This window comes from Mustela erminea, chromosome 7, assembly GCF_009829155.1.
Source record: "Mustela erminea isolate mMusErm1 chromosome 7, mMusErm1.Pri, whole genome shotgun sequence".
In the NCBI taxonomy this organism is placed as follows: domain Eukaryota; kingdom Metazoa; phylum Chordata; class Mammalia; order Carnivora; family Mustelidae; genus Mustela; species Mustela erminea.
Genome location: NC_045620.1, coordinates 55,110,784 through 55,123,810, shown reverse-complemented (window position 1 = coordinate 55,123,810; position 13,027 = coordinate 55,110,784). Strand labels below are relative to the sequence as shown.

The 13,027-nt window shown below is 48.6% G+C and overlaps 1 protein-coding gene across 6 annotated transcripts in view; it reads right to left on the bottom strand.

The window, feature by feature from the left end:
- Nucleotides 1-13,027, bottom strand: part of ST6GAL2 (ST6 beta-galactoside alpha-2,6-sialyltransferase 2) — an 80,689-nt gene that overhangs the window by 35,369 nt on the left and 32,293 nt on the right. For 5 of the 6 annotated variants that reach the window (XM_032351665.1, XM_032351664.1, XM_032351662.1 and 2 more), the window contains exon 2: nucleotides 2,734-3,738. In XM_032351665.1, coding sequence (XP_032207556.1) covers nucleotides 2,734-3,682 — 949 coding nt within the window. In that variant the 5' untranslated portion in view covers nucleotides 3,683-3,738. Of the gene's footprint in view, nucleotides 1-2,733; nucleotides 3,739-7,745; nucleotides 9,261-13,027 lie in introns of those variants that run through there. The other variant, XM_032351667.1, reaches the window with a different exon arrangement.

The following is a 13,027-nucleotide window of genomic DNA, read 5'->3' as shown; positions in this document are numbered from 1 at the left end:
TGCATCGCCCGCGGAGCAACCAGCAGGGGGAGCGAGAGGGCAGCCGATAAGCAAACCTGAGGCGCAACGGGGTCTCCCTTTCGGAGAACCCCGGGGTGGCCGCGCCCGAGCCGAGGGTCAGCCTGGAGGGGCCTCCTGGCAGGGCTGACGTGGAGCTAGCCTCCGGTACTTTCTTAGCTTCTTCGTCAGTTTTTCAGGACACCATGGCTTTCTGTAAGTTCTCTGATCTTCCCTTAGCCAGTTTCACAAGTTGAAATCTAAGGGCCACGAAATCTAAGGGCCATGATTTTCGCTGACTAGCAGAACACGCCCCAATATCCCAAGTCGCCTGAAGGAATCCATGGCATGAATGTGTTTTTATCAGGAGTACCATTAACAACTCTGTGTTAAGAAGCACGTATATATCAGGGGAGTAGGAAGGAGAAATGTCAGCACCTGGCATGCACAAATGCTGAGACTAAGAGACACACTAGCTTATAAAAAGGAAAGATTTTTGTTGTTGTTTTTAAACATTGAACTATGCTCTGATTATGGATTTTTTTAAATCTTTATTTTAAAGAGAGAGATAGAGCACACGAGTGAGGAAGGGGCAGAGGGAGAGAGAAATAGAATCCTGAAGCCAACTCCCCATTGAGCACAGAGCCAGCGCGGGGCTCAATCTCAGCACCCTAAGATCATGACCTGAGTTGAAATTGAGAACTGACTGCTTAACCGATTAAGCCACCCAGGTGCCCCCGATTAAGCATTCATAAAATGGTAGTATGCAGTTGGATTCAAAGGAACCAAGACAAAACAACAGAATTTCTTAAAATTTCTGAGTTATGTTCTTCATTTCTGAGTGTGTTCTTTGAGTCTATAATTCTAATCACGGAGCTTCATGTAAGTGCAGACAATATAAATTAAATTTGGATGCTAGAAACTGACAAAGATGTAAGTGACATTTCCCGTTCCCCGGAAATGTGTAATTCCTGGTGTCTTTCACGCTCTCTTCCAAATTCTGAAGAGCGTTTCCAAGACTCTGGTCAGGGATATTGATGCCAGAAGAAAGAGCAAGAGAAATCTCCGTGACATGCCACGAGCAATCCAAATATGCAGCGACTGTGCAGAGGTGTTTAAAATAAAGCAAAACCAAACCAGAAGCAAGTTGCCGCCTGCTTTAAAGCATAACACTTAAATTCCTTCTTACATTATTAATAATGGTCCTCGGAAACAGGGAAGAACTTCACCCCAGGGAGCTTTAAACCACTGTTCCTCCCTAATCAATTGCAGACTGCTCCGCTCCAACTCAGGCGGCATGTGGCACGCGGACACTGTTATTATGAGCCAGCTGTAATGTCAGCACAGGGACCCTGGGACCCTAGACCTCAAGCCCGTACTCCTGCCTACTATTTTTTTTTTTTTAACTTTTTAAAAATTTCACATTCAGCTTCATTCCCAAGAACGTCTGAGGGAGGTCTGGGTTGTGAAGCCTGATTACAATGGCATTTCAAATCATTCCTCAGGAACACAGAACACTAACGGACCCAAGAAACAATGGTTATTCCTTTGTAACAAGTGGGCAATGCCCCTTAACTGTCACTTCTAAGTGAGTTATGAGCTATAACTAACACCATCTACAGTTAGAATGTAGCAGACACAGATGTTTTACACTGGGACTTGAGGCCAAGGCTGTGTCTGACTCACAGTTTTCTTCCTTGGCACCTGGTACAGAAGCCTGCATACAGTAGGGACTAAGCACATGTTTCTTAAATGAGCGACTGAGTCTGAAGGATCAAAATGCTCCCTCACTGGCGTGGCAATGGAATGAACCTGGGCGCAGAGGGACGTCTAAGGCTTTACAGCAAAGACTGACGTTTCCCAGGGAAAAGGAATTCTGTTTGCAATGCAACAGAGACACTGCCTCAGTTTCCCACATGCTGGCCTGCTTTATAGGCTTCAGGCTCCAGACTGCAATCTCAGCTCTTAAGTGAGTTTCCAGGCTACTCACTTGACCTACAAATCTCGGACTTGCCAGTCCCTACAACTGCAGGGGCAAGTTGTTAAAAGAAGATAAATCTCTCTTTCTCTCTCTCTCCATCCCATCAGTCTGTTTCTCCGGAGAGGCCGAATAGAGGAACTGTGACCTAGATGTGCTCCTGGGCTCCTGACATAGCTCTGAAGGCAGAGTTCAGAAGTAAAGATGGACGACCCAGGTGTGCTCCTGTGAGTTACCATCTTGGAGAAGGGCCTTGCTAGGTGCGCTGGCCATCACCCAACCATTGGATGTGCGCCAAGCTTTGTGAGGTCCGAACTCCCTGTTCTCATCAGAAGTGCTCTCCCCCGAGCCCACAACACCCATTTAGTCCCGGGGTTAACTAAAATTACCGTCATTTATACTTCTTTTTGGAGGCGACATCTCTAACTGTCGCTGCCCCCGTGGGAGTTCTGCTTTCCTCTCTGGTCCTCTCTCTCTCCTCCCATGATTCTACCATGTATGGGTTCATCAGGCCTACTGTGGGCAATGCTGGGAGCCTGTCCACGCAGAACACAGGGTCTGTAGGAGACGAATTCTGAGCACCTGGAAGGGCCAGGGCACCGGCCTCCTACGCCCCTAACACCCAACTAGTGGAGAAACACTTCTGGTTTAAAATCGCCCCCCAAAAGACCTCTGTTGGCCTCTCCACCAGGCTCATTTTGCCCCAGGGAGGGATGATGCAGAGGGTCAGCCCGAGTGCGCACCGCGGCGGGACCCACCTATCTCCTCGCCCAGGGAGGAGTTGAGGATGGCGCCGGCAGACATGACCACGGCGCAGCTCCGGAGGCCGCGCGGGTGCAGCTGGCTCAGCGGCACGGCGGGGACCAGCTTCTGCCAGCCCAGCGCGGAGAAGGGCGCCTCCTTGCCGTCCAGCGTGCGCACCCGCACCCGACTCCGCAGCGCGCACAGCAGCTCCGCGCGGCTCAGCCCGGCCGCCCGCCGCCCGCGGAAGCGCACGCCGTGCTTGTTGGCGCTGAGGTAGTCCTGCATGGCCTTCTGCAGCCGCGGGTTGAGCATCTTGGACGAGACGTTTCCCTTCCAGAGCCGGTGGAGGAAGGCCCTGGACATGGATGAGTACAGTCTGTCCCCGTCCTCGCCGTCCTCCAGCACCAGGCCCCCGCCAGGTTTCCGCTGCCTCTTCCTTGCCCGCCTTCGTGGCGCCTGGCGGGCTGGTGCAGCCCCCTCCAGCCGGCCTTGGTCCCCGGCGGAGGAGGGGGGTCCCGGCGTGCCCTGAGTGTGGCGGCGCAATCCTGGCTGACCCGCGGCAAAAAAGTAGTCGTCGTCCTCCGGGTAGAAAGCGCTTTGCGATTTTCTCCCGATCTGGGATGAAAAGAACTCTTCGTCATTTTTGAACCCGTCCTGCACCTGGGCCCACTGCGGTAGATCTTCCGGCCCCGCGTGGAAGGGGCCAGGCGGGCGTCGGTTCATTAGCCCCTTGTGTGTACCCAGGCTCTCGGGCAAGGAGGGCTCCTGCACCGCGCCCATGATGGCCCTCTGCTTCCCCTGCATAGGCAGGAGCCTCCTGGTCTCCAGGAAGGAGAAGGAGCTGGGCGCAGGCTCAGCTGGGTTGCTGTCGGTGAAGTAAATGAAAATCACCACGAAGAGGAGGCCCCAGGCGAATATCCCGCAAAGCATTCGTTGTCTCCATTGCTTCAAGTGTGGTTTCATGGCAGGTCTCTGGGGTCAGCACCTTGTGTCTTAAAGCGGTGGGAAGCCAAATGAACCTGAAAAACAGCCAGGTCTACGGTTAGCCACCCGAAGACACCTGCTCCGACGGCAGGGGCGCTGGGGACAATCTGGCCTAAGCAACGTTTCTGTAGGGGAGAGTTAAAAGGAGGCATTAGAAACCAGAATCATCTGAGAATTTTGGCTAAATTCCAGTGTCACATCTCCGTTTCACAGACCGGACCTCTGCAAGACAAGGGGTCTCACTGAGAATCTTGGGAGAGAGGGGAGGAGTGGCTGTATATTGGGAAAACTTCTGGTGGTATAGCCACCTCCCCACCCTGGAGCCGATCGGGGCCAATCCCAACAACCTCTCCCTGCAACTGCCTTTACAGAATTCCATTTGGTAAAGCAAAGCAGCTGAATTAAGAAGTAGAGTCGGCCCTCTCTTCCCTGCTTTATCAGAACACCAAAGGCTCAGTTTCTAAAGACTGACAGCCATATCAGAGTCTTCATAGTCTCCCCCAGGCTCTGGAGGCTTCCTGGAATATACCAGAAGTCCACCTATGGTCCTGAATAAGCAATGCTTCAGAGACTGTGGCCCTGGGCCAATGTTATACCATAGCACCTGTAGACTTCAAAAATGCACCCGGAGAAACGCCCTCCTACTTCATCCCCATCATGAATCTCTGATGGACTAGGAGGGAGGTGCGTTAACATTTCAAATAAAGGAGGAGATGAGGAGAGAGCTTGCTGTTTGTCGATGAGCCTCCAACAGGGAAAGGGTGACAAAGGAGGCGGAGATGAAAAGTATAAGATAAAATGTAAGGCAGAAGGAGCCTCTCCTTCATACAGTACCGCAATCCGTGTGTATTGTGACATTGCTGTGTGGGATAAGACGGTACTAAGAAATGCACTGAGCCTTCAGGAATGTAAGCAAAGCCCCCCAAAGGGAAAAAAACACAAGGCATATGTAATAATACTGGAGCTTACTGGAGCCTAACAATGAACACAGGGCCCAACAGAGGGAGACACTGAGTAATAACGGCTAAAAGAATGACATGAGTGGGGCACCAGGGTATCTCAGTGGGTTAAAGCCCCTGCCTTCGGTTGAGGTCATGATCCCAGGATCCCGGGATTGAGCCCCACATCAGGCTCAGGGAGCTTGCTTCCCCCACCACCCCTGGCCTGCCTCTCTGCCTACTTGTGATTTCTGCCTGCCAAATAAACAAAAGAAAAAAAAAAAAAAAAAGAATAACATGAGTCTGCGTGTGTGTGTGTGTGGGGGGGGGTGCTGTATGTCTGGGTGATGGGGTTGGAAGTAGGAAAAACTTAACTGAATAGTGATGCCCATCCAGGCATGGGAGACCTCGAAGACCTATGTGGATGCCAGAGCCACAGGCTCTGTGAGAAATGGGGAGGAGTGAAGTTTTCTGAGCAAGGGGGTATGCCATGCTGGTTGCATCGGCTTTCAGATTTCTATATAGCAGGTAAGGGGGACAGGGAGGTGTGAAGGGGGGCCATGTGGGGTTCAAGGGGGTCATTAATAGAAATCAGACACTCAAAGTAGAGAGGGAGGAGCTCAGAGGGGGGTCTCCTTCCCTGGCATAGGCTGATGGATGTTACTAAAAATCCAAGGCACGTGAGGTGTGACCAAAATGCAGCGTTTGGGGTTTGTACTCAGATAAGTCCTATCAATGTGAATGATACCTACATATCTGTAGTTACCGTGGAAGCTACACACTGTCTTTGGTGGTTAAATAGATCTGCCAATGTAAGAAAACCACATTTACTTTGTGGCTCTGTAGCCAATTAAATATGGACATAGATTTGTTGACCTTCTCCCATGGAGAGCTGGAGTCTATGGCTCCTGTTCTCACATTCTGGGAGGGGCTTTGTAGCTGCTCTGATCAGTTACCCAGCTCAGGTCCAGCAGCTTCTGCTTCCTGCTTCTTAAGACACCCCTTCAGGAGGAGGCCACGAACAAAGATATCTCTTTGACCTAAGTCCACCATGCTGCCAGGAAACCCAAGCTAGCCATGGGGAAAGGCCACACAAACTCAGCAATGCCCAGACACCCTCAAGCTGTTCCAGTGGTCCAGGCCCCACAAGAGACATGAAGAGTGAAGACACCATGTTGCATGCCCAGGTGCGTTGAGCTTTCAGATGGTCCAGCCCTGGCCAACCTCTGACGGTAACTGCAGGGAAGACCTCAAGTGAGAACCTGGCAGAGCCTGGTCTAGCCACAGAGCCAGAGTGATAGTGATAGATTGTGGTTCTAAGCCACTAGGTTTTGAAGCTATTTGTTACATAAGAACAGCTCACTGGGACAGGCGCTAACAGAAATGTGAAATGAGAAGAGCCCCGAATCTTCCAACACTGGGGCATCCTTGAAATGAGGGTCTAGCCTCTCAGAGACGATTTGAAAAGCAATATTCATTTACATGTATATGTTGTAACTTTTAAAAATGTTTGCTTTACCATATAATCACATAAAGGCAAGGCTGTTGGTTTCATTTATAGTCAAAAGCAAACACACATAGACAGAACATGCATTCGCCAAGCCAGACACGCTGATGCCATGAAATTTACAAAGAAGAAATGAAATTTACAAAGAAGAAATGATGCCAGCCGTTAACCTGTGCCACACCCCACGCTTAGCACTCTTTCTGGACTACCTACCTCACTTGCTCCTAGGAAAGACTGCTCTCTCCATTTTATAAATGCGGAAACAAAAACTCAGAGAGATTGAGTAACTTGCCCAAAGCCTCAAAGACAGCAAGCAGCAGAGACTGCGTACCGACCCATCTGCTTGACTCTAAGACTCATACTTTTAACGTTAAATTCTGACTCCATTCTGAAGTATACTATCTGTAGGGGAAGGATCATTTTTTTTTCCCTCCAAACTGTTACAACCTGATACTTTTATATTTCCATTCCCAAGCATCTGGGCAAAGCCTGATTGCTGTAAGAGATGCTAAATGCTGACCAGCTAGTTCCATACACATCTCATCAGTACCTGGTAATGAACCATGTGCAGATATGCATAGACTCGGGACCACACTTTGAGGAAGAATCCACTAAGTGATCTTTCTAGTCCTATCCCGGAGCACATGCTTCAAACTGTGATGCCCACTCTGTAGATCTAGAGCCTAGTTCCAGGATTCGACATTTCTATTAGAAATTAGAAAACCACCCTCAATGACCATTTTTCTGTCATCGCCCCAACTGAGCACACTGAATACAACTCTGATGCCAACCTCTGAAGTTAGCATGGTGCTCAGGAGTTAAGGACTCAGGCCCAGAAGACTGCCTCTGCTTCAGACGGCAGCCTTAAGGGGGACGCTTATGAGCTCCCTGCTCTTATGAGCATTTGGCTAGCAATCTGGGATGCTCCCAGGTTCCATATCAGCCAGGATGAACTCAGAAATGCCCTACACTAATGACTACTGGGTTTTCAGGAAGGTATACAGGTAGTTTGAGGTCTCGGGGGGGGGGTCCCAAACAGAGAATCTCTGCCCTCTGTCTTCGGTGGCAGGGAACTTCCCCCTCTCCCGAACATCCCTGTGTTCATGAAACACAATCTCCACCCAACCTTGGCATTCAGAGCTTTTCCTGGGGTTCCATTTGCTAGGCATGACTGATTAAATCACTGATTTAACCGTGTGATGAGTTCAGTCCCCAGTCTGGGCCTTTCTGGTGACCATTCTGGGGATCAGTCCCCATCTTGAAGCCAAGCAGAGACCCACCAAGAGTCACCTCATGAACATAACAAAAACACTCATGTCACTCAGGAAATGACCAGAGTTTTAAAAGCTCCTGCCAGGAACCGAGGACAAAGACCAGAGAAATGATTATACCGCAGCAAGGCTGTAGTTGCTAATTTAAAAGGCAGCCTTTTTGCTTCTGGCTAGAAATCCTTATTACTTGGTTGCTCCATACTGAGCAACAGCTCTGGGCGCTTACTTGGTGGATTATTAAAGAATGGGGAGTGGAGGTTCTTTGTGGGGCATTTGCTGGAGGGACTATTTTTAAAATGCAGAGTCAGGAGGGAAGGGGTGTGTACCAGGTTGCTGGGGGTGCGACGATGAAGAGGAAGCCTGGATCCTTGGCGGACGACCTGGAAACCTCTGGCCTTTGGGATCAGAACTGAGGGTTCTGACCTTCCCCCGCAGCCCTCCCCCTCCCAACCGCCAGATGACAGATGACACTTGGCTGTTTCAGAGCAACAGAGTGGAAACATCAGACATACAGACCCCATTATACAGAAATGCCTAGTTCCCAACGGAAGCAGCCGAAGACTTGTTTTTCTGTGGGGAGATGACAGACATGAATGGGAGGGAGTGAGGCAGTCTGGAGAAAAGGAAAGCCTAAAAGGAAAAGCAGGAGAGGAGCTGCAATGGGGCCAGGAGTCTAGGGCAGATTTGGTTCTCTCTGCCCACTTTTTTGGGGAGTAGAAGGGTGGGATCTGCGAAACCCTCTGAGCACTGTGAAAGCAAGAAGGATCCCAAAAGCAATAATGAGGATTTTTCATTAGGTAAGATTTTGTGGCTTTTGATGCACAGTAATAATAGAAAGGAGTGGGATCCCTGTCTCAACTTATGATTAGGCTGAACTTCTAATAATCCAGAAGCCTTCCCCGCAACCTCCGTCGCTGCAAACCTTCTGCTGCCAATTAAGGGAACATTCTCCAAAATGATTAAATGCAAGGCGAGAGCAAATCCTCTGCCAGCAAAATGCTACAGAATCATTTTACGTATCATTGGTCCCGTCATCGGCATCTTTACAAAAACTCAGGTTAGAGAGAGAAATGGAGGATATGGTCAGTGTCAGATCCATTGGTCATTCTTGTCCTTAAAAGAACCAGATAGCCTAATAAGAAGAGATGTTCAGCTAAGAAACAGAAAAAGAAAAAAAAAAACCACATTTTTCCCCCTCTAATGTGGTGTATCTGAAATATTATTATGATCCGGTTTAAGCAAAGTAACGCATGCTCATTGTTCTATTTCATCGTTAGCTGTGTGATATAAATTGCATCAGGGAGACATAAGACATGCATCAGGTGAGTCACCTGTCCCCAGATGCCAATGACAATGTGCTCCCTGATCTCATGTTCATGTATGCTTTGTCGGGGCTAGTTTAAGTGACTGGGGCAGTGGAGTGCTTGCCAGTTTTCCCCTGGGAAGACAACTGGCAAGATTATAACCACAGTCTGTGTGTGTGATGTGGCCTTCTCTTCTCTCCACGGCGATGCTAACACTAGTACCTGGCCGTGCTAAGGTTTGCATTCTAAGCAGATGGATATTTTCTGCCTCCTACTGTTTGTCTATTCCCACTTCTGTCCCATTTTCTGTGGCCTTTCGAGCCACGCCTCTAGGAAACCTATATGGGAACACTAAAGCGATGAACCCTGATGCAATGAAAAAATGACCCACGGCCAGAAATTATTTTGAAATAAATTATTTCAGAATTTATCTTCTGAAATTATTTTGATTGTCCTACTTGCTAAGGAATTTCAGTGCCTCTTAGGTATTAATTCTCAAAGGAATGAGTCACTTTTCTGCATGGATGTCCAAAATAATACAAAAGAGTGTTAACTCTCCTTGAAATTGTTCAGAGAGACATCACATTTTCCAAAAGGTACCATTTATTACAAGTCGTCAGGTGAAATTGCAAAGTGTAAGCCACAGGAGAACCTGACGACAGTGCAGCAAAGGGTTAATACGCCAGTGTCTCATTTTGTTCAAGGGGAAAGAGAAGTTAATTCTGGCCTTTGCCACTTGAACGATGTCCCTCTTATGCCTGGAGGTTCACAGGCTGGCTCCTTGGTTTTCCTGAATGGAGAGTATTTTTTTTAACCCACTTTGATGGATGTGTGTGTTACAGCTGCCATCTGGCCGGGGTTTTCTGTTGGTCTGAGAAACGCTCGTGTCTCTTTTTTGGTGTAGAAGTTGTCTAAAGGATCTTAAATCTAAGTATTTACTTGAACATTGATATAATAAAGAAGATTTAGTCTGTGAGCTATAGTGAGACATTCATGTGTCTTAATAGACTTCAGGAGTCATTTTCTCCCCAGATTCATTTTTCTAAAATTAGCTTTTGTCACACACCCAAGAAAACACTCTTCATCCTTCAGAAGAGGGAGGGGACGTCCCCAGCTGGAATGCCTCTCTATCTCTTCACAGCCCCATCAGCTCCTTTCACAAATAATCCCTTTTCTTTCCTTTTCTCATTTTCTGTGAATGTGAGCTAGTGAGCTAGCGTCCAGTCTGCCGTGCGCAGAACTCCAAGATGCCCCCCTCCCGCCTTAATTCTCTCCGGGATTGGTTTCAGCCCATTCTTAAGCTAATGTCCAGAAGAACAGAAAGAAGGAGGTCAGCCCGGTCAGTAGGGCTGGGTGGTGGAGGGCTGCCCGGCCTTCTAATGGGTCCTGGAGGATCGGTGGCTTCATTGTCCTACAAGAGAGCACTGGGAGCCCCGAGGGCAAGGTGGCCCGGCTCAGGCAACATCTCCTCATGACCGGAACAGGGGTAGCCATCCGCTGTGCGAAGAGGGACACTGTTCCGTGAGGGCTGGCCAACTCACATGAGCTTGCTTGGCCAAGGCCTGAGTTTAAAACACAAGTGGCGTGGCTTCTTGTTGAATGTCAAATTTGGAAGCTTGAATAATCTTGGGAACAGCGGGGGCTAGTTGAGGGTGGGACCATATCACTTTCAGCCTGTGTTCCCAGCAAACAGTGGAGGTGGTTCCATGGAAGGTTCCCGACGAATATTTTAAATAAATGAAATGAATGACTACAATTCATAAAACAAAATAAGTGAGACCGCCTGGAGAGGGCTCCTGGCTGGGCTCAAAGGGAGGGGATGCACGGCTTGCGAGCCTTCCCAGGCCAGCGGGGGTGTGTGTGTGTGGAGGGGGTGCAGCAAATGTAAGCAGTGGTCATATGGTTAGGTTATCTCAAGGAACAGCAGTCAGGAGCAGTTGGGGAGATGGAATGAACCAGCAGCAGCGGTCTCAGATGCCTGCCCCACGCCAGGCACTATACCAAGTGCCCCCTCTGTGCAGTCTCATTGTTAATTCTGCATTCCCAGTGTAATCTTTACCTCAAACTCCCTAGTAAATGTTATTATTCTCCTTCAGTATATGGAGAAACGGAAGCTCTAAGTGGTCCGCTTCATGCACCTTGTTCCAGAACCCCCGTCTTTTTGTACTAACTAGATCACAAAACCAGGGGACGCTGCACCGTGCTTGAAATTTTTTATTTTATTTTATTTTTCAGTGCTCCAGCAGTCAATGCTTATGTACCACACCCAGTGCTTGAGATTTTAATGAGATTCTTTTTCTTTTCGACATAAAGTACTATGCCAAATTTCGGGCTAGCTCCCTACTCTGACTCGGCCGCGTGATCCCCTAACATCCCATCTTCCCTAACATGTTTTTTAACGCTGGAGAAATAGATCTTCCCAGTTAGGCCTTGGAATCCACACCTCCCCAGAATTCACCTGCTGGGCAGTCACCAGAGACAGCTTAGCCTTGGCGGGCCAACTGATTGGATTTTGCCCAGTCAGAATAGGGTGCCAATTCACTAACATTTCCGGTGAGGCCACAGGTGTGAAGGTCCAGGATCTCAAGGAATCTGTCATCTTGGTAGGAAGACCACAATTCTGACTGCTTGGTTCTCTGTCCCAGGACAGGTGGCTGTACAGAGGAGCGATACAGATGAAAGTAATCATGGGTTACTTTAAAGAGGAGGGGGACGAGGGTTGGACACTGAAGCCCACATGAGTATGAAAGGGACTTAGTCATTTCCAACAGTGGCACAACTGGGTTAAGTGTGCCTGGGGTGGGAATTTGCAGGGTGCAAAGTCAGGTAAACAGGAATGGCTCAGGAAGACTATCGTATTCTCTTTCTGGGTGAATCATTTCAGCAACAGAGATTTTTCCTCAAGTAGTAGGGCAGATGGGAAATAGTTTAAAAGGCAAGGATGCACATATGTGAGCCACTCTGGGCAGCTTTTAGCTTTCAGAACTTTCTGGAATGAGGTGGCAGGTGCTGTTGGGGCAGAGGGAGGTGGAAATGATTCCAGACGTCTATTATTGGTCCTACAGAGACAACACAAGCTGCCTACTAGCGAGGGTCTGCTGGCTTCCTGAAACAGCATTCATCTGCTTTGGACACAGTGGCCTGTTTGTTTTACGATAATTAACATTCAAATATTTACACTTTACACCAATAATATGCCAAGGCTCATGATTGAAGCTGTAAATTGGCTTCAGCAGTGTGTTTAATAGTCACAAAGATGAGATATTGCCTACCTGCCACTGAGATTTGAAAGTTCTACCCTGTTCCCACAAACATAAAGTGGGCTTCCAGGTAAAAGTGTAGGTGGTCCGCAGGTGGTTCTTATAGGGGACTTCCGTACGACCCAGCCCGAGAGGGGCCGGAGCTTCAGTGTGGGCTGGCAGGGGACGTGTGTGTGATGGCAAGGGAGAGCCGACACCACTCAGGGGACAAGTCAGCCACCATCTCCGGCTTACCCAGTGTTATAGGGTGATACTGACGACTCTACCCATGAGGAAGGCAGGCAATGTACGGTTGACCTGGAAGCCCTGCAGTCAGAAAGCCTGTTCAGATGCTTTGCCAGCTGTGTTATTCCAGTTCAACCCTTTGAGCCTCAGTTCCTCATCCAATGTGAGTCATCACACTGCTGAGATGCTCACAGCTCTGTGAAATGAATGAGTAAGGCTCTGCGTGCGAAGTGACTGGCCCGGTGCCTGGCCCGAAATGAAAGCCACATAAATATGATTTTTCAATCCCGGCTCTGAGAGTCTGTAAAAGTAAAAAAGTGGTATAACCAGCATGGACTTCACTGTATGAGTATTGGCCTCATGAGTATACACTTGAAACTCACCGGTAGGCAACCCTCTCTTTACATGGTCCCAAATGGACGTGCCCTTGTTTTGATCAACACCAGCACCTGATTCAAGCTAATAAGAACGGAATAAACCCAGTCTCCACAGAGACCTCTCTCTGCTGTCTCAGTCCCATTCAGTTAGGGACCGGATGCCCGAGAATTATCTTCTAATGGTTCATCATGTTACCTTATTTTAATTTCCATTTCTATAATTCAACGAATATTTATAGACCTAATGTCAGGCTGACTATATAACTTATGATACTTGGGCCTTGGGGGAACTGGATGAAGTTCTTGGGGAAAGTAAGATTTAAATTCTTGAACCTCAAAAGCATGGAGTAGATTCAAAGTCCAACATGTCTCTTCAGTCCAGACAATGGGGCTGGCTCTCACAAGAGCCCAGGAAGAAAGAGCGCTTAGAAGAAACCCCCTT